Genomic DNA, 19,076 nt, shown 5'->3' with positions numbered 1-19,076 from the left:
TATCCTTGACAGCTCCTACACCCTGTAGTTCAGGGCCAGACAGTCAGCTCCGTAGGTCCACTAGGGCCACTAGAGGCCAGTTACCCGCACGTTGGAGGATTTGAAGTGTTTAAATTGTTTTATTTGTGGTCACCTGTCTGTTACTTGTAAATAATTATGTGTTTCTAGTTATTTTTAGGTGTCCTTGGTGCATTACCGGGAATCCTTGTACAATTGGTTGGAGCGTAACTTAGGAATGGACTAAATACTGTTAAGGACTCGGGGCAGGACAGACCCCTACCTGGTTACGTCTCCCTGTTTTGGTGAAATGGACACCTTGCTTTTCTTCAAAAACTGCACCCGGTTGCGGACACGCCGTGACCATTCTAATATGTTTTTTTTTTATTATTGTACCGTTTCTGTTTGTATTGGTTATGTTTTTCTAAAAATATGTTTAGTCCCGGAGTACTAAATTTCACTAGGGGGGAATGTGGCACCCCAGGGGTCTGGTTTCCACAGTAACAGCAATGTTATGTCTGAGAGCAGGTGGGAGGTCTCTTGGTCAGGAATCCTATGCATGCCACACCTCCTGCCCAGTCCTGGGAGGGGAAGGACTTCCCCTATATAAACCTGGGGCTGAGGCAGGGTTAGTGAGAAGAGTAGAGAGAAGAAGAGAAGCAGTAATAGGAAAGAAAGATCAGGAGCTCTGTGGAAGTCGTGCTAAGAGGAGGTCAGGGCTGGAAGCTGTAGAGCTCGCCCTGATTGAAGATTTCTTACCGGACCCGGAGTCCGAGGCTGTGGGGACTAACTCCTACCCAGCAGCAGAAACCGACCGGCAGGGGATTTCAGGTTCTCTGGCCCAGAAACCCGAAGGCTCGGTCACAAGAGTGGGACCAGCACCGCCGTCGTGGAGCGGAAGCTACTAGAAGGCCCCGAGTCACCGGCCATACGGGTGAGCACCACACAGTACACTCAGGGACGTGGGCTACCTTTACCCGCCTCTAGCAAAGTAGCCAGAAGAGTACAATTAGTTGGGGAGGCCTACAACTCCGCCTGGCCAAGGGGGATCCCATCAGCTCAAGGACTGACCAGGCCCCGACCGCTAGCCAGTACTCCGGGAGGGTCTATCTTTGTCACCAGTAAAGACCCTGAACTACACCGCATCGTCTGAGTGATTCCTGCTACCCCCATCATCCACGTCGGCTGCCCTGAGGCCATACCCCTCCCGTTGGGGGTTATACCATCCACGCTGCACCATCCTTCCACCGGCCTCAGCGGTCTGCCCTGCAGCGGCAGCTCCATAGCTGCATTCAACGGGTGGCGTAGTCGTCCTACATCTACTGCTAATATACTGCCACTTAGTCTGACTCCCTGGGCACGGACCGGGTCACCGCCACGAGACTACTACCCCTATCAGATCCGGCTCCGGGTAGTCCCTGCGTGCACAACGCTACATCACATAGGCCCAGGGCGCGTCAATAAAACCTTCAATGTAAGTAAACCGCATACAGCTGGACATATGACACATCGTTGAATTGTGTCTAACTTATTCCTACCGGAGATTACATAGCAATCTGTTGATGTAGGAACTCTGTTCCTTCCATAGGGCTTCTGGAAGTGATGCTGTCATTCTGTAGACATTGCTTGAGAAGGCATACATGGGGGATTAGAGTCTCACAAGTTTACTCTCCCAAGTAGTTCTGCATTGTACAAGTGGTTTGGCTAATACTTTTTTTTTTGTTTTCTTTCATTTTAAATTCTACATGTATAAATCCCAACAGATGCTGATTTAGTAAATGTTCAAGAATCTCAAATAAGTAACATGAATAAGTTCCCAAATGTCTGTAAAGCTGATAAGCCTGCGGAAAGTGACACCATGAGAAGCCTGTGGATCTGAGCCCACTTTCAGTGACTCGCTCTAATGGCTCTGACAATGCGGGATCTGTATTTATCTTGGGAATGGAGCAGGTGCCTGGTGCAGACATGAGCAGGGAAGAAGCTTTTCTTGGTACGAGATGATAGAACACAGCAAGACTTGTTTAACGGGACATTCTCCATTTCCTCAGATGAACCTTCAAATTGTGTTGGAAATGCTCAACAGATTTCTAATGAGCTGATATAAATCCGGGCAGTGCCAACTGCTTACACTGTCGGCATCCACACATTTCTTCTAGAAACTGCCTTTTCTATCAGTTTTTATCACGTATATGATTATTAAATATTGGCATGACTAACTTTCCTTTAGCTTTGTTGTGTTTTATGTTATGGTAAAATGACACCAATGATTTCACTACTAAACCTCCATATTTCAAAGTTGTATTTTTTTTTTTTTTCTAGCTGTTTTATTTTTTCCTTTTTTTGGTTTGATTTCACTGTTATCTTGCACATAGCTTTAGCATCAATTTTCCTATTCACTTTCATTAATTAATGTCCTTTGTCCTCCCTGATCCTTTTAGCAGGCAATGTGATGACACTAATTGACACTTTAATCACACAATTCTTCATTTACTTAGCACATTAGCAAAATCCATACTAGTGCTTTACACTGTAAAAGCACTTTATTTTCATGACCTGCTAGTGGGGGGATAAAAAAAAAGAAGAAAAATCATATATACATATATGATTATACATATTTGCCACTATAAGGCTTTGAGACCCTCGGAGTACTAGATCAGTGAGCCATTTTGCAAGTAAAATCCTCACATTGCTTACTATTCCTATGCCTTGTCTAATGTACTAAGCCCACTACATTTTGATCTATATTTTAATTTGTCCAGTCATTACTTTAGTCAAGATGAATAGCCTTCAGCAGATAATTTCGTTTAAAGGGAATCTGTCACCAGTTTTATGCGGCCAGTCAATACTGTAAAGGACACACTAATGTCTATATCGTGAGCATGAGTCAGAATAATTGATGGCCTTGGGACACTATTATTGTTCAGTTCAGTGAAGGATTTGCGTAGGACTGATTTTCCAGAAAGAGAATTTACTTATCATGACGGAGCCTAAGATCCGCCATACACATCAAATGGCTGTTGGCCAGTCAGTCTCCGGGAGACAATACGATCAGCGTCCAAAATCGGTCATGCCAGCTCGATATTTTCCCTGACTGTATATTGTCTAGGACTCCCATACACAGACTGTTGGACATACCATTAATATCAACAGGTTCGGCCAACATTGGTCTAATGTGTATGGAGGGGGCTTAAGAGTGTACTTAAAGGGTTTTTCAGGATTGTAAAATATTGATACTAAGGTCGTCCACCCAATAATTGTCATTGATGAGGACAGTGATTGACCACCTACATGACTGCATTGGAATCACAGGTGAATCAAGTAATTTTTTTTTTAATTATTTTAGAACATTACCAATCTTCAGGCCAATTTTCTATAATGCCAGAAAGCCCCTTTTAAAGTCAATTTCACACTTTTTCGGAAAGGTAAGCTTAAAGAGGGCGCTCAGTGGGTAGTGTACCATAAGATTGAAAGGGCTCACCTTATAGTATTGTGCAATGGTATACTAGTGTTGAGCCTATCAGGTAGCATCGGTGCAGCCTGATGTCCCGATTTTTATCCAACAAGTTGTTGGGTGGGAGATTTTAGGGGGTAAATAATCAAGGGTAGCAGATTAAGGAGCACTGCCAGATGAACAAGTAACTTTTATTTACTAAGATACAGCGCAATTCAAAGCTATTTTACTTCTTTCTCAAGTAAAGAAACCTTTCTCTGTACTTGAAAAAGATCCACCATAGCTTCAAAACACATAGGGGCCGATACACCAAAGTGTGTACACCAGAAAAATGGCGTCAAGCACTTTGCATTGCGCAATAATTTCACCACTTTTCAGAGTTGCAACTTCTGGCATTTTCACAACGGTTTAAGGCATTTCCATTAAAATGAGTGGAGTCGGCAGGGCTACGCCCACTTGTAAAATTGATGGAAAGTGGCGGTATTTCTGACGAGGCGCACATCACTGATGAGATGCACCAAATTCATTAAGTGACATGCACGTCTTAATGAATTTGGCGCATCTTATTTCTGCATGCCCCTCATTAAGGCTGTCATGTGAAACGCCAATCTTAATGAATCGGGGACATAGTATCTTTGAAACTACTTTCTATTCATCTTGCTGATGGATGACTCCACAATCCAAAACATTGGATTATTTGCACCTTAAAATGTCCATCAACTGGGATTCGTCTAACAATCAGTAGGTTTCCACTTTCTAGATTCATGGTCCAAATATGGACCACAATGTCGGACCTGGCTATGGGTCTCCTGACCCGAACTCAACCACCTTGTATATATCGCTAAAGCTGTTGAGCACTAGTAAGGAAACCATAGCCAGTGCAGACATTGCGTTCTGTGCTCTGACCGTGAATGTCAAACATGTGAAATGGCCTAAAGCTTTAAAGTTTAATGCCTATTTTTGTGGAAGCTCATGAACTTTCGCGAACATGGCGGCCGTGTTGTACCCATTTATTGGGGAGATGCATTCCTAGAATATGCATACAGCTCCCAAGGTCTACATGGGCTGTAAAATAGCAGACACGTTTGCTTAGTGTTTCCCACCTTCTTGCAGTGAATGTGTCCAGAGAACAACCTTCTTGAATTTTGTTTTGCTGTTGCTGACATAATGGCCATACTGCAGTACAAGAGTGATGTAGCCTTTTTTTAATTCATAGCTGCATTGCCAACTTAAGAAGCCCTCCAATCAAAATTTGCATCCTCTTTAATATATTGCAATCATCACATTATATAGCACTGTGTACTTACAAGTGCTCATTTTGCCTTTCTACCCAGCTAATTGTTCTCTTTTTCCATTAGGTCTATGACATCACGTGATTAAAAACAGACTAGCTGAAACCTTCTAAGCTCTATGTAGAAACAGGAGGTCAATTTACTCTGCACAAGTCATGAGTCGCTGCAAAAGTCCCTGGCGGGGGGAGGGAACAGCTGGGTCAGGAGTTGAAGAGCACAATGATAAATGCAGAGACATCAGACTTCCTTTTTCTACATAGAGCAAGGAAAAGAGAAGACTTAGCTGGGTAGAAAGGCAAAATGAGCAATTGTAAGTACATAGTGTTGTATAATATGATGATTGCTATATCTTAAGAGGATAAAAACTTCTTTGATGGTAGGAGAAGTGCTTCCTTAAAGATTTACGACTGGTGACAGATTTGTCCCTCCTGGAATGAGCCGGTGATGGGCTGTGTCTAGCATTAGAGTCATCAGACAGAAATGAACTGATGCCGCATCCTTTTATCTAAACATGAATCAATTTTAATGTGAGAGATTCTATTGGAATGTTCTAATCGGAGTCTGTTAGTTGCTTCGCTCCTCGTTCCTATATGGATTACGGGATTGCATGTCATTCTTTATGTTCCATTTTCTCTGTCATGACATTTATGTAGGAACTCAATTGCAAAAAGAACTTCGGCACTCCATACATGAATATATAAGAAATATTGTATCTAGACTAATGTCACTTTGAAAAATGAAGGTTTTTTGCGCCTAATTTGGCCAATTTATGTGTGCCCATCAACCACGACATCCCGCTCCTGGAACATTGCAGCAGGTACGTGTTCATACTACTAGAAGTTTGACAGCCTTTTTTCTGACCATGTGTCCCTCCCATTCAGTCACAGGTGGTTTTAACTAGCTCTACCAGCCCATACATTGTAGGTTAAAAGCCCAAGCAGAGACATATTGTTCATACAGGCTTACAGACCAAGAGTGGCATATCCAGTGGTAGCGTGGCGTAGTTTCCCATCATACGAAGGTGACCTTGTCATGGTTGATGGGCACACATAAATTGGCCAAATTAGGCGCAAAAAACCTTCATTTTTCAAAGTGACATTAGTCTAGATACAATATTTCTTATATATTCATGTATGGAGTGCCGAAGTTCTTTTTGCAATTGAGATTACTTTTTTCTTCAGAGCACCCGAATAGACCAGTGAGCGACCCCTCTCTTTTTTTTCTATTTATGTAGGAACTAATATAAATTCTCTTAATGCAGAGGGTAAGTTAGAAGAAGGATTTCTGCAGGTTGTTGTAGTACAAATCTCCACTACATCCCTACAAGTGATCATCAATACATAGAAAGAATTGGAACGTGTCTATTTTGGGCACAATTTCTTAATTGTATGTGGCAACTGCATTTAGCTTTTCCATTGAACTCTATTATATGGCACTGTAGCCAAATGGCAAGAGATTTGCTAAATTTTGTGGTTTACTAGAGATCCTCTTACATAGGACACAAACAAAAAGGTAAAAGCCATCTCTAAAAATACCATTGTACTGCACAGGATAAAAAGATAGCTGAGGCACACAGAACCTATGTAGTACTTGCCCTGTTACAGATCTATGTCACCACACAGAATGCCAATCATGGCAACAAAATCAGGTTACAACAGCCAGAATTAGAACCATTGCCTAACCTAGGTAGTTCTCGTCCATTTTCAATCCTGTAGGGGAAAGACATTTCAATGTGGATCCTAATATATATTGTCAGAATCTATTGGAATTGTTTCATCTCACAATTAGAGATAAAATTGTATTAAGTGGCTTCCTATTAGCAAGCATCTGATTTTCATTAAGCGCTCATTAGTGCTACCCAATGTATGTTTATACTGCAGCACAATTTTGGAGGATGTTGATGAGATTTTCCTAAAGCTTTTAATTGAGTGGAGTGCAACTTGGGTGTTCAAGCATGGCCGTGATATCCACATTTTCTGGATATTGCATTTCTAAGCAAGGCGCGAGTAATAAGTGTTGGGAATTATCAGAAGCTATGACTATATATCAAGTATGTTCCATATTGTATAGATCATCTCTTGTAAATGAAGTATGTTGTCTGCACAGAGTCAAGAATTCTGTCATCTGAAATGGAATCAATAGTAGATGCATAATGAATTGAGAATTTTGGGGTTGTTTTCTCAACCTGATTTCATTTACTGGTGCCTGGAAATTATAAAAACAAAAACAAAAGTACAGCAATGAAACCTGAAGGTGTGTTGCCATTGGGGAACATTATGGCTCTTTGATATTCAATGGACATTTGTGACAACTAGGTATATATTGCACTTTGGCTGTAAGTCAGTTACACCTATGCATTTTCCTTATGATACCTTAATAGGATCCCCGTAAGTGACCTCCATGGAGGCCTGATCTTTAGGCAACTGAAAGAAGCTTGGGCTAACGCTGAATGTGGCCTTACGGTAGTGATTCTTTTAGTCATCCATTGCAACAGATTTTGGCCCAGAATTATCAAGACTGGCATTTTGTGCACCAGTCTTGATGAAGTGTGCATTGATTAAAATGCACCAAAATCATTAAGCAGTGCATATAATGATTTTGGCAAATCTTTCAACTGCTGTGCACTACCACAAGAAATGTTACTCCAGTCAGGTACTGGCATACACTTCTGTCATCATTTATACCACTTTTGTGTAGTAAATATTTAATAATTTGCAGTGTGCGCTCATCCACATCACTCCCACATCCACAAAGCTCTGCCCACTTTTCAGAAAGAAGGCAGAGCTGGCCGGGACTGGTGTAAAAACCCCAAATGTCGTTGCATTTTTCTGCAACTACAGAGGTGAGCAAAAATGTTGCAATATTTCCAGCAATTTTACGTTCGAATTCTGGCAAAAATTTCTGGATGGATAGTGTCACACTAGACCATGTCAGGCACTGAAAGAAGGCCAAAAAAATGTGATCTTATATGGTGGATATATTTTTTCCGACCTAGTCAGTAGTAGTTAATAGATTTGGAAAGTATTATATGAAATGACAAATGTGAAACCTGTCACTAATCTCATAAATAGTCACAGATGGTAGCAAAGAATGATGGACAACCTGTCATGTTAAAATTATGGCGCTGTCCTCCAGAATCTTCACAGCAGACCTTGAACGATATAATGTAGAAAATGACTGTCCAAAATCTGCATTGTATAGCAAAGTGTTTCTTGAAGTTTTTTCGTTATTTCTCAGTTCCTGCCTGAAAACTGCAAATTAAATTTTTGACAACCGTGATCTCCTCTAAAGGGATTTTACACTCCTATAATATAAATGACTTTTCTTTAGCATGGGTCATCGATTTCAGATGAAAAGGGGGAAGGGGAGTATAATGGAGATCATCTAAACCTTCAGCAGAGCAAAACACCCCTGCTGTCATACTCTAGTGGCCGGCTACAGAGCGGTGGTGTTCTGCACCATACACTTCTTACATATGGTCACGACTGATCGGTGGGGGTGCAAGATGTCGGACATGTTACAGTGCGCAAGAAATCTGCAAACTTCGGGATCTGTTTTGTGTATGACTGCTAGCATTGACAATTGTACATCTACATAGAATGGGCAGCCTTAACTAGGCTAAAGGCGGTAGAATATTGGCTCAATTTGCACCAAAAAATGACTTGTACCATATTTATGCCTTGATTGACAATGGGGTGTGAAAAGTGGTGTGCATCAAAAAATTCATCAAAATTATGCCATACATTTCTGGAACAAACCAAGCCCATTGGTAGAAGCTTAGAGGAGATAGTGTAAAGATGCACCAGATTTATCAATGTAAATGAGCCAGTGTGATAAATCCAAAACTTACAGATGGAGCATACTGCAGGTCTCTCAAACATAGATATGTATAAAGATGTAAAGCAATAAAATGACACATATATGGTATTGCCATACTACCCATATCAGGATAGAGGTGGAGATGCTCATGCATTTATCTCTATCGGAATTCCAAAAATGGCCAATCACTGTCCAGGGGTGTGGAGTCTGAGTCTGTGTCCATTCTGGTGGAGTTGGAGTCGGTATATAATGGACTGACTCCTAAAATATATAATAAATTGGGTACAGTAGTACAATGCAGGATGTGCTGTAAATGTTTTCATAAGGATTTGGGAAAGTTATGAAATGTCCTATTCCTGATCTAAGGATCTCGGCTCTTAGTTGAGATGAATCTGTGCTGCACTTTATGTACATGCTCAGTAGTGAGGCAGTTCTGCACTTTATGTACATGCTCAGTAGTGAGGCAGTTCTGCACTTTATGTACATGCTCAGTAGTGAGGCAGTTCTGCACTTTATGTACATGCTCAGTAGTGAGGCAGTTCTGCACTTTATGTACATGCTCAGTAGTGAGGCAGTTCTGCACTTTATGTACATGCTCAGTAGTGAGGCAGCGCTGTGGAGTCGGATGTCAGGGAAATTGAGGAGTCGGAGGTTTGGCTTACTGACGCCACAGCCCTAAATCACACTTAGAAATAATTGAAGTGAACAAGAATGTGCGACAAACTATACTTTGACAACATTGCACAAAAAGGGGCATAGTCTTAAGGTATTTGCCCATCAATCATATATTTATGGCATACCCTGTTGAAGATGGGAATAACTTTTGAATTGGTTAAAGTACATTACTATTATCAATTAGTTTCTAATTGCATTAAAATAACTTTTTAATGCAATTAGAACAAGATTAAGATAATGTTTTATGTCCTCAGGCAGCTAGTTTAATACAAGGCTTGTTCTGTTGGAAACAATAGCGGATGGAGAAAATTGCCAGTATTAAACATATTTTCTAGTAATAGCAATCGTATTAATGCTGGTTATACTTGTATACACAGATGGTAATTCTCTGTAAAGACAATGCTGATAGACCCGTTTTCTCTTTTAGGGATAGAACTCTGCCCTCCGGGCCACAGATTCATGATTACAATGGTGGCCAGTTTCATTGGAATGGCAGGACAATTTCTTCTGCCGGGGTTGGCAGCTCTCTGTAGAGACTGGCAGATCCTCCAGGCTGTCATAATCTGCCCTTTTATTCTCATGCTATCTTACTGGTAGTAAGTATATACATCCTCTATATAAGTTGGGCATGGGACAAACTTTAAGACTGCGTTCACATGTCACTGCTACTTTTCTGTTTTTTTTTTTATACAGTTTGTAGTGATGAGCGAGCCCTCTCATTACTCGAGATCTACAAGCATGCTCCGGTGTTTTTCGAGTATCTTCGGCGTGCTCGAATGTTATGTTTGAGTCACTCCCTGCGCATGATTTACAACTGTTTGACAGCTTTAATACACGTGAGGAAAGCCTGTTTCTTAGGCATTCCTCACATGTATTAAAGCTGTCAAACAGTCGCAAATCATGCGCACAGAATGACTCAAACATAACATTCGGGCACGCCGCAAATACTCGGCGAGCATGCTTAACAGAACACGCTTGCTCATCACTAACAATTTAGAATCAGAAATGATAAGAGATTACAAATAATGACTTTATAAGTATTTATTCCTTGTAACACTGGAGCTCTATGCGTCCCTTTACCATGGCTCATTTAGCCTAAAAGTGCTAAATATCCCAAAGCAACTCAATGTCTGAAAAATGACATAGTGAGCATGGTCTAACTTTTTGGAGTACTTGTTAGCTTTGTTTGCTGTATATGTATATACAAGTTTATAAATGTGCCGTCTATGGCTGTCGTTTGCCTACAGCATCTTTCCTGAATCTTTGAGGTGGTTAATGGCCACAATGCAGTTTGATGCTTCTAAGAAGCAAATTCTTCAAACTATTCACAAGAATAGAGTGAACACAGAAAGTGACATCAAGGGAGTAATGCCAGGTAAGAATTATGCGCCTCCAATGTTGCGCAACCCACTACCGATATTTTTTTTTTCCTATAAATAATTTCTTCAAGTTTATCAGACATTTTTATTTTATTGTAAGTGACCCTCAGCCTAGGGGGACACCTTTCCCACCGCTCCTAAAGGAGTGACAGCTCCTTCTGTCAGCACATAACCTTCTCCAAGCAGTCGCACCTCATGTTCTCCCTAAGTGGCAATGAACAAGAACAAAGTGCTTCTAGCATGGGCAGATGATTCTGAGACTATCTGCCATAATGATCTCCAGAACAGAGCCAGGTTATGGATATTAGGAAGGATATATGAATATTATATTAATTTGTATCTACTGTACTTTACTGATCTTGTTGCAGAATTGGAAAGGGAGCTCGCAAGAAGACCTAAGAAAGTTTGTATTGTGAAAGTCGTGGGAACTAGGAACCTGTGGAAGAATATACTTGTCCTTTGTGTTAATTCGTAAGTTGACCTATAATGCATAACGTGATCAAGATGCCCCAATGTTTGTGAATGCTGCAGCCTCGTACTGTATATATCATGTGTTTTGTGTGTATACTGAAGAGCTGTACAATCTATGATGAAGGGTAGACTAACAAGTGCAGGAGGGGAACCTGTAATTCTATTGAAATAAAGATAGTGGCCAATCCTTATAAATGACCTCTATGGATACATCCAGAAGAAGCAATTGTACGTTACCACAAGACAGAACTTTGCTAGCCAATTGGGCCGCCTGATGACAGCAGATACATTCAGCAGGAGAACTGCAAGCATTCCTAAAGTGGTTGTCCAGTGAAGAAAAATTCTTTCAGAAGTCTTCATTGTCCTTGTAGAAAAAAAAAAGTGACATTCACCCTCGCTGGACCCCAGCTGTTCCTGCTTAGGCTCTTGCACAGAAGAAGCTGAATAATTAGGCACCAAAAATCTGATCAAAGTTATTGCCACATCTCTTACCATTCCCATTTTATTTGAGACCTCCGTATAAGAGCAAATAATGTCACTAGTAAAATTAGCATACATAGTATGCCTGTTGACGTGGTTGTACTGTCCAGGTTCCCTTCTGCACCATAATGAAACAGGTAGAAGCAAGAGTTTTAATCAGCATCTTCAAAAAAAAAAAAAGGTTTTGTAGAGTCCCAACATATATAGATTATCATGTATTGGTCTGCAAAGGGGCTTTTGTCCCGTGCATTTGATAAAGGCTAATGATCACAATGATAGTGTTTTTTTTAACTATATCTTCATGTACATGTGTCTCGTAGCCTAAGAAATACAGTACACACTTTTGGGTATAAGCATTGTTTAACATTCTATCTATCTTAGCTATTCATTTTTCTCTTACTATTTTGTAGTTCTGCACATCACACGTAATCCTCACTTTGTGTCATATAGGTGTAACATATAAAATAACAATGTATCTTTCATATTTTTATACTTTGTACGAATAGCCAAAAGTATGTCCAAACTTTTCTACAGAAAATAGTCTGTCAAGTATGTAATTACAAATGGGGGAAAAAAAAACTTAAAATAGGTCGTCCCCAATTTTTAGTTGATACTCTAGCAAAGTCCATCAATGTAAAATCATTGGGAGTCTGACCTAGTTACACTCATGTAGATATTTGTCTTGTTAAAGAGAATCTGTCACCAGGTTTTTGCTACCTCATCTGGGAGCAACAATCATGTAGGACAAGAGACCCTGATTCCAACGATGTATCACTTAGTTTACTGGGTGCAGTAGTTGTGACACAGAGTTTTTAGATGTAAGATGAAGCAGAGCTGAGAAAGCTAACCCCGCCCACACCAGGCACTGCATGTACATGGTGTATTGACAGTGAGCTGCTTATCACAGGAGGGGGCAGAGTCAGACAAGAAGGCAAGCAGGCAGCTAGTCACAGCAATGATAATGTCCTGGTGATAAAACCTTCACTTTAAGTAAACCGCACACAGCTTGATAAGTGACACATGTTTAACCACTACCTCATGCTGTCCTGAGATTATATATCAAAAACCTGCTGACAAATTCCATTTAAAGATTGGGAAACTGGGATATTCTGCATATCCACAGTTGGGCAGCACGGAAATAAAACATTGCACTCTTCTGAGCCAAGTAGGCCTCCCTGACCAGCTCTGATGTTTTTTAAGAAGAAAGGTGCTGTGGAGCACGTGGTGTAATCCTAGTTGGCCAGTTAGCTGAATTCCTTGAGGGCGTTTTATTGTTCTTGTCACTGGTGTACCACATACAAGGAGAATGGTTGGTTGTTATATCAGTACGTGGCTCTTAGGAATGTGTTGACTTTTCTGACATGGTAACATCATTTCTCACTGTGTCCTTGTGTGATCATTTCCAGGTTGACTGGATATGGGATACACCACTGTTTTGCTAAAAGTCTGATGGACCCTGAAGTCAATATGAACATCATGCACAACTTCTATGCCAACTACTTTGCCATGGCAGGAATTACATTAGCATCATGTCTGGCAATGTGTCCGGTTGTCGGATTTTTGGGAAGAAGAGGAGGGTTGCTACTGTTCATGATATTAACTGCTTTAGCATCACTTCTTCAACTCGGTCTTCTGAATTGTAAGTACGGTAGTTATTTATGTGACCGCATGATCTGTTTTAGACATGTCTGGCTGCAGCTCTGTCATGGCGAACACAGGAGCACTCGGCTAAACGAGCACTCCTTTGTATGGAATAGATGGCCAACATCACTACCGGCCAAATGATCGGTCGAACCATCATTCAGCTAACAGCCATCTAATGTAAATGGGGGAACTTAAGTCTTATTCCACAGGTGGCATAGAAAGACACATAGCATGGTAGATGTCCTTATATGCCAAGTTTAAAGAATTTGCTTTGGGCCCAACAGCTTATAGTAACATTTCTGTCTGCAATGAAAATCATTTTACCTCAATGCCAAAAGAAACCTTGAAGGGGTTGACCCTCAGGGCTGTGGAGTCGGTGACCATTTTGGTGAAGTCAGAATCGGAGTCAGTATAAAATGGACTGACTCCGACTCCTAAAATATATAATAAATTGAGTACAGTAGTTCAGTGCAGTTTGTGGGGAATATTTTTTCATAAGAATTTGGGAAAGTTATGAAATGTCCTATAAATGTCTGTCCTATTCCTGATCTAAGGGTCTAGACTTTTATCTGAGATGAATCTGTGCTACAGTAAATTTATCACTTAAGCATGAGCCATGTATGAGGGAATCGGAGTCGGAGCCGTGGAGTCCGTGTCATGGAAATGTTGGAGTCGGAGGTTTGGCTTACTGACTCCACAGCCCTGGTTGACCCACAAACAAACACTTTAATCAATAAATGTTGGAATAATAAGTTCCACAATTGAATGTGTTTAAAAAAAAAGTTCCTGTATTGAGATATTATAAATGCGCCACTGCTATGTACTGACTTATTTGCTGTTTCCAACCATGTAGCCACGTAGTTAGTACATACCACATCTCCTGGCCAGGGGAGGAAGCCTAAGTGAATATACTGACCACACAGCCTGGGTGCGCAGCTGCTTCATTCTGTGAGCCCCTGCTGTGTGGTCCGTATTTTCACTTATGCATTACTAATCTTAATGAGTTATTACCATAATCGACATCTATGACATCTCCACACTTGCTCGGCTCTTTACAAAACTCCTATAGAAATTAACGAAGAAAACCATTCACATACCTGGCCGCCTCTTTATTTCTGACTCTGATACGTCAGCTCGTGGCCAGGAGCGGTTCACCCCATTTCTAGAGATAAATGTCTGATTGGAGCAACACACGAACATAATCTAGATTTGCCATCAATGTGTAGTAGGCAGTGCTGAAATGGGAGTATTCAAGGATTTCTATGCTTCATTCAGACGTCAGCTGTTTTTGTTTAGATTTGAGGAAAAAAATACATTTGATCAGTATTTTGTTATCCGATTTTAATGTTTTTTTATTTAATGTTTTAATTTGTCCATGTGTCCATTTTTACCATCAGTGTGGAGTCAATTTTTCCCATATGCACAAATAAAAAAAAAATGAAGGTTTTCATATTTCTTCTGCCCATTTTCCATACTTGAATGGGCGATTTTGAACTGCAGATCAGATAAAAATGGACATGTCCGCTTTTAATTGCGGAAAGATGGATCTATAAACATACTCATAGACTATATAATGGGTGTGTGTTAGATGTGCAAAGAATTGGATAGAACACATGCACATGGAGCCTAATCCTCATTGTATCATGTGCTGCAGTACCTTCTGTACGTTTTAAGGACATCTTTCAGAAGTCTACTTTTTAAAGTGCATCTGCCAAGAATACATATGTGCTTTTAAAATAGTGTCTTCTGTCTTCAGGAGCGCACTGCTCCTCTGCCTCTCAGCTTCCTTTTTGTCGGGGGCGGTGTGCTCCTGAAGATAGGCAGTTCAGAACATCAAGGTTGCAAGGATGGTCTGAACTGTGCAATTCCTGATGCTGCTAGCAGAGGAAACTTTGCCTCTGCAGCCTGAGCGTAGCACTGGGACTTTGAAAATAGCCAGACCCAGCCAGTTTCTGAGTTGCGCTTGCAATTTTAACCAAGTTGCGCTTGCAATTTTAACCAACAAAGAAGTTACACAAACATGTTATATCTTTTGGAGTTTTTATGCTGCTCCCTGCCAGCTCTGACAACTTTTTGAAAAGTGGACAAAGCTCAGAGAGGCATGGCCAAATACACCCAACAGATTTATCATATTTTACACCATGAATTACGAAGAAATGTATGCAACCCCCTGGCTGATTTACATTTCTGGAGGTGGTGCACTGCATTTTAAATATGTGTCAAATTCATTAAAAGTCGTATGCCTCTTAATGCATTATGCGCACCTTACTCCATCGCTCCCTTCATTAAGACTGGCATACAAAACATTGGTCTTAATGAATCTGTACCTTGGCGTTTCTTCACAGACTGTAGATTGTTGCAGACATGTCTACCACTGTATAATCTATTTCACATGTGTGAGTGGTGTTTGTGCCTGCAGCTTGGATCTCTGTGACCCTCATTTAGATACACTGGACAGACTGTAGGGTTGGCTAGCTTTATACATAGATATATCAGGGTCCATCACATTCATATTTTCTGCATTTACCCTGAAACATTCTGTTATGTTTTGTGCAATGTAATTGAGAAATGAGATGACATCTTCATTTATTTTTTTCCCTCTTTTCTTTTTCCTACTCTGCTGTTTGTGAATAGTGATTGGAAAATACGCACAGCGTCCTGACATGGGTAAGATCTCATATTCACAGGACTATATTTTGTAGTATATTATGTTTAAGACATATTGGCAAGGTTTGTTATACTTACCTTTAAATTGCCTTGAAAATGTTAATTATGATGTTGTGTTTGATATATTTTAAGGTATGAGTGAAACGGTGAAGAATAAATTCTCAGTAATCTTCTCCATTATCGGGATGTTCTCCTCTCATGCAGTTGGCAGTTTAAGTGTGTTTTTCTGCGCTGAAATCACCCCCACTGTGATCAGGTACATGCGTTACTTCTGTCTATATTGTCATCGTGTCACTGCTGCTTCTATTAGTCGTCACTCATTCCTGGGCATATGTTACTGAGTTCTTGTCTTTCTCTGATGCCAGACTCCCTATTATTTATTATGCATGGCTTTTATAGCGCCATCATATTCCACAGCGCTTTACAGACATTATCGGCACTGTCCCCAATGGGGCGCACAACCTAAATTTCCTGTGTATTTGTGAGAGGAAACCGGAGAACCCGGAGGAAATCCACGCAAATATGGGGAGAACATACAAACTCCTTGCAGTTGTTGTCTTTGGTCGGATTTGAACCCAGGACCCAGCGCTGCAAAGAAACAGTGCTAACCACTGAGCCACCATGCTGCACTAGGTTAGCAGAGTGTAAAAGACTTATGCCTTAAAAAACTCCAGCCGGCCAATTTGTATAGGCCACTTTCACATTAACAGTATTTTGTTGAGTATTTGGTATTAGTGTTTATAAGGCTAAACCAGAAGTGGCTCCAGAACAGACCATAACAGCCAAAAGGCTGGCAACAGAGGCCCACCAAGCTGCTGCCCTCATCCCACCCCCCTATCTGGCATCTCGATTCCACTGGTATCTGAAGATAATGGTGAATGCAGTGGTGGAGTAGGGAGCCATTGGCTCCATGCTCCACCATTCACTATGTGTGACTGAGACTAAGTGCAACAGGCTCAATGAAGTCACCAGCTCAACATGCTGATAAAAATTAATATTGATAGAAAATATGTTAATGTTAAACATAATTAAGTTCGGCCTGTAGGTTCCCTTTCCACAAGAGTCAGTCTCTCATGCGGCCCCTCGAGAAAAGTAATTTCCCACCCCTGGTCCACAATATAGAAGAGGTACAGATTAATCATTGTTATTTTTTAACTTACTCTTGGTTTTGCCTTACAAATTCTGATGAACAATAGTGACCTAACATGACCCCATAAAAGTGTCCAGTGTTTTACCAAGTGCAGGGTCTTGGGTGAAGATGGATGATTTTTTTCGGGGGGCCTTCTCTAAGACACTTTGTCACTCGGTAAGCTTAATACATGGTAAACCTTTTGCCTGGAGTCTTCCTGTAAGGGTACACAGGTCAGCTGCATTCTTCGGGCATTTCAGAGATCTTGTCATGCACATTGTCACCACATCTTCTGCAGGTTACAATTTAAACAATGATTACCATTGTGTAAGACATGGCAGAGGCTCTGTTCCTACGTGGTATAGAAGATAGATTGGGGTTTACAATTCTTGCTTTGGAAAGAAGCTTCGAACTCTGAGAATTCTGTTATGTATAGAACATTTACAATGAACTCTGAGACAACTACTGAAAATGGCATAGAAAAGTGTTCATCTAGGTATGTGGTCTTCTAATAGAAGATGGCCATCATGTATGAAGGTGGAAAGGATACCTGTTATTTCATGCAGCACAAGTATTGGTAGGAAACTGTGTGTGGTTACCATGACTGGGCTGCAACATATACAGACATTAATGCCGACCTCTCTAAAGAACATCTTAATAAAATGATGAACCCCTGACACAACACCTGTATAACTGTTTTTATATTGCCTGGTGATACATCCACCTCTCTGCATTGCTCCATGTTCACAATGTCTTTTTTCAGGTTTTCAAAAAACACAAATTTTCTTTTCCTGGAGATGTTTTGGGACCGTTTTTTTTCCTAAAGATTTGTTTTGCAGCTTTTTGATTGGACAGTGCCTAGTTTTTGTGGATTCTTTCAAGATCTGCTTCAAAGAACTGACATTCTTTTTCCCAGGAGTTTTTCAAAATCCCTTCAGGAAAAAAAGAAAACTGCTCGTATGAACAGTAAAGTGGATTTGCCATAGAAATAAATTGGAATAGTTTTTAAAGCTGCTTTTAAGGAGGATTTTGAAGCGTTACCTCTAGTGATGAGTGAGCATGCTCGTTACTTGAGATTTACAAGCATGATCGGGTGTTTTCCGAGCATCTTCGGGTGTGCTCGAATGTTATGTTTTAGTCACTCCATGTGCATGATTTGCAACTGTTTGACAGCTTTAATACATGTGAGGAATGCCTGTTTGTTTGGTATTCCTCACATATATTAAAGCTGTCAGTCGCAAATCTTGCACACACAATGACTCTAACAAAACATTCGAGCACACCGCAAATACTTGGCGAGCACCCAAGCTTGCCGAACGGGTTAACAGAACACGCTCACTCATCACTAGTTACCTCTCCAAAAACACCTGAAAAAAACTCCATGTGAACATGCCCCAACTCTAGCCTTTTCTGATGCCCACAATGGCACATCTATTGTCACTCAACTATCCTAGATATTGATATGGATAAGAAATGTATATTGGATTTTTCAATAACTTGCCAGCACAGTGAATGGACTGATGCTTCATTTTTTTGGGATGAAATGATAAGGAGGGTATGTTAACACAGGGTTTGTGGATGTGGATTTTTCTGGCTGAATGACATAATCCATGTAAACAAAAAAGTGTAAAAAAAATAAATTGGGGGGCTTTTTTCTGTTTTTATTAAATAGTCAAGTATGAGTCATTTTTTCAGGAAAATGTGGGAAATGCTGCACAATGTGTTTTTCCATTATAATCAATGATCAGCTTATTTGAAACCGTTTTTAATGTGAATTTTGGTGCAGAACCTCCTCCAGAATCCACAGTACTAAACTCCCTAAGTTTATATGCACATGTCTTTTTCAGGCGGTTTCTGCTGGGAATATGCCGGCAAAAGTGCCCCATAAAGTGAACATATTGCACAGCAATGTTAAAAGAGCATTGTTGTGCACATGCTCTGGAAACCCTGAAGCGGTTAAAAGAAGTGACATGCTCTGAAACCGCCTGCTCTGTATACTTAACACTATATAGTGAAGCAAAAGGTAAAACTGGAGAGACAAAAAGCGCAAATAGTGTCTTAACTGGAAACAA

At 40.6% G+C, this 19,076-nt stretch overlaps 1 protein-coding gene across 2 annotated transcripts in view; it reads left to right on the top strand.

Annotated features, from left to right (window-relative positions):
- The window catches only part of SLC22A23 (solute carrier family 22 member 23), a 122,109-nt gene that overhangs the window by 95,039 nt on the left and 7,994 nt on the right, over positions 1–19,076 (top strand). For both annotated transcript variants that reach the window (XM_073678704.1, XM_073678705.1), the window contains exons 4-9: positions 9,662–9,830; positions 10,482–10,609; positions 10,982–11,084; positions 12,971–13,203; positions 15,843–15,875; positions 16,008–16,131. In XM_073678704.1, the coding sequence (XP_073534805.1) occupies positions 9,662–9,830; positions 10,482–10,609; positions 10,982–11,084; positions 12,971–13,203; positions 15,843–15,875; positions 16,008–16,131 (790 nt within the window). The remainder of the gene's footprint in view (positions 1–9,661; positions 9,831–10,481; positions 10,610–10,981; positions 11,085–12,970; positions 13,204–15,842; positions 15,876–16,007; positions 16,132–19,076) is intronic.

Source organism: Phyllobates terribilis, unplaced genomic scaffold, assembly GCF_046119375.1.
Source record: "Phyllobates terribilis strain yellow unplaced genomic scaffold, ASM4611937v1 Scaffold_4__5_contigs__length_816908805, whole genome shotgun sequence".
NCBI classification, from domain to species: Eukaryota; Metazoa; Chordata; class Amphibia; order Anura; family Dendrobatidae; genus Phyllobates; species Phyllobates terribilis.
This window is presented reverse-complemented; position numbering and strand designations above follow the sequence as displayed.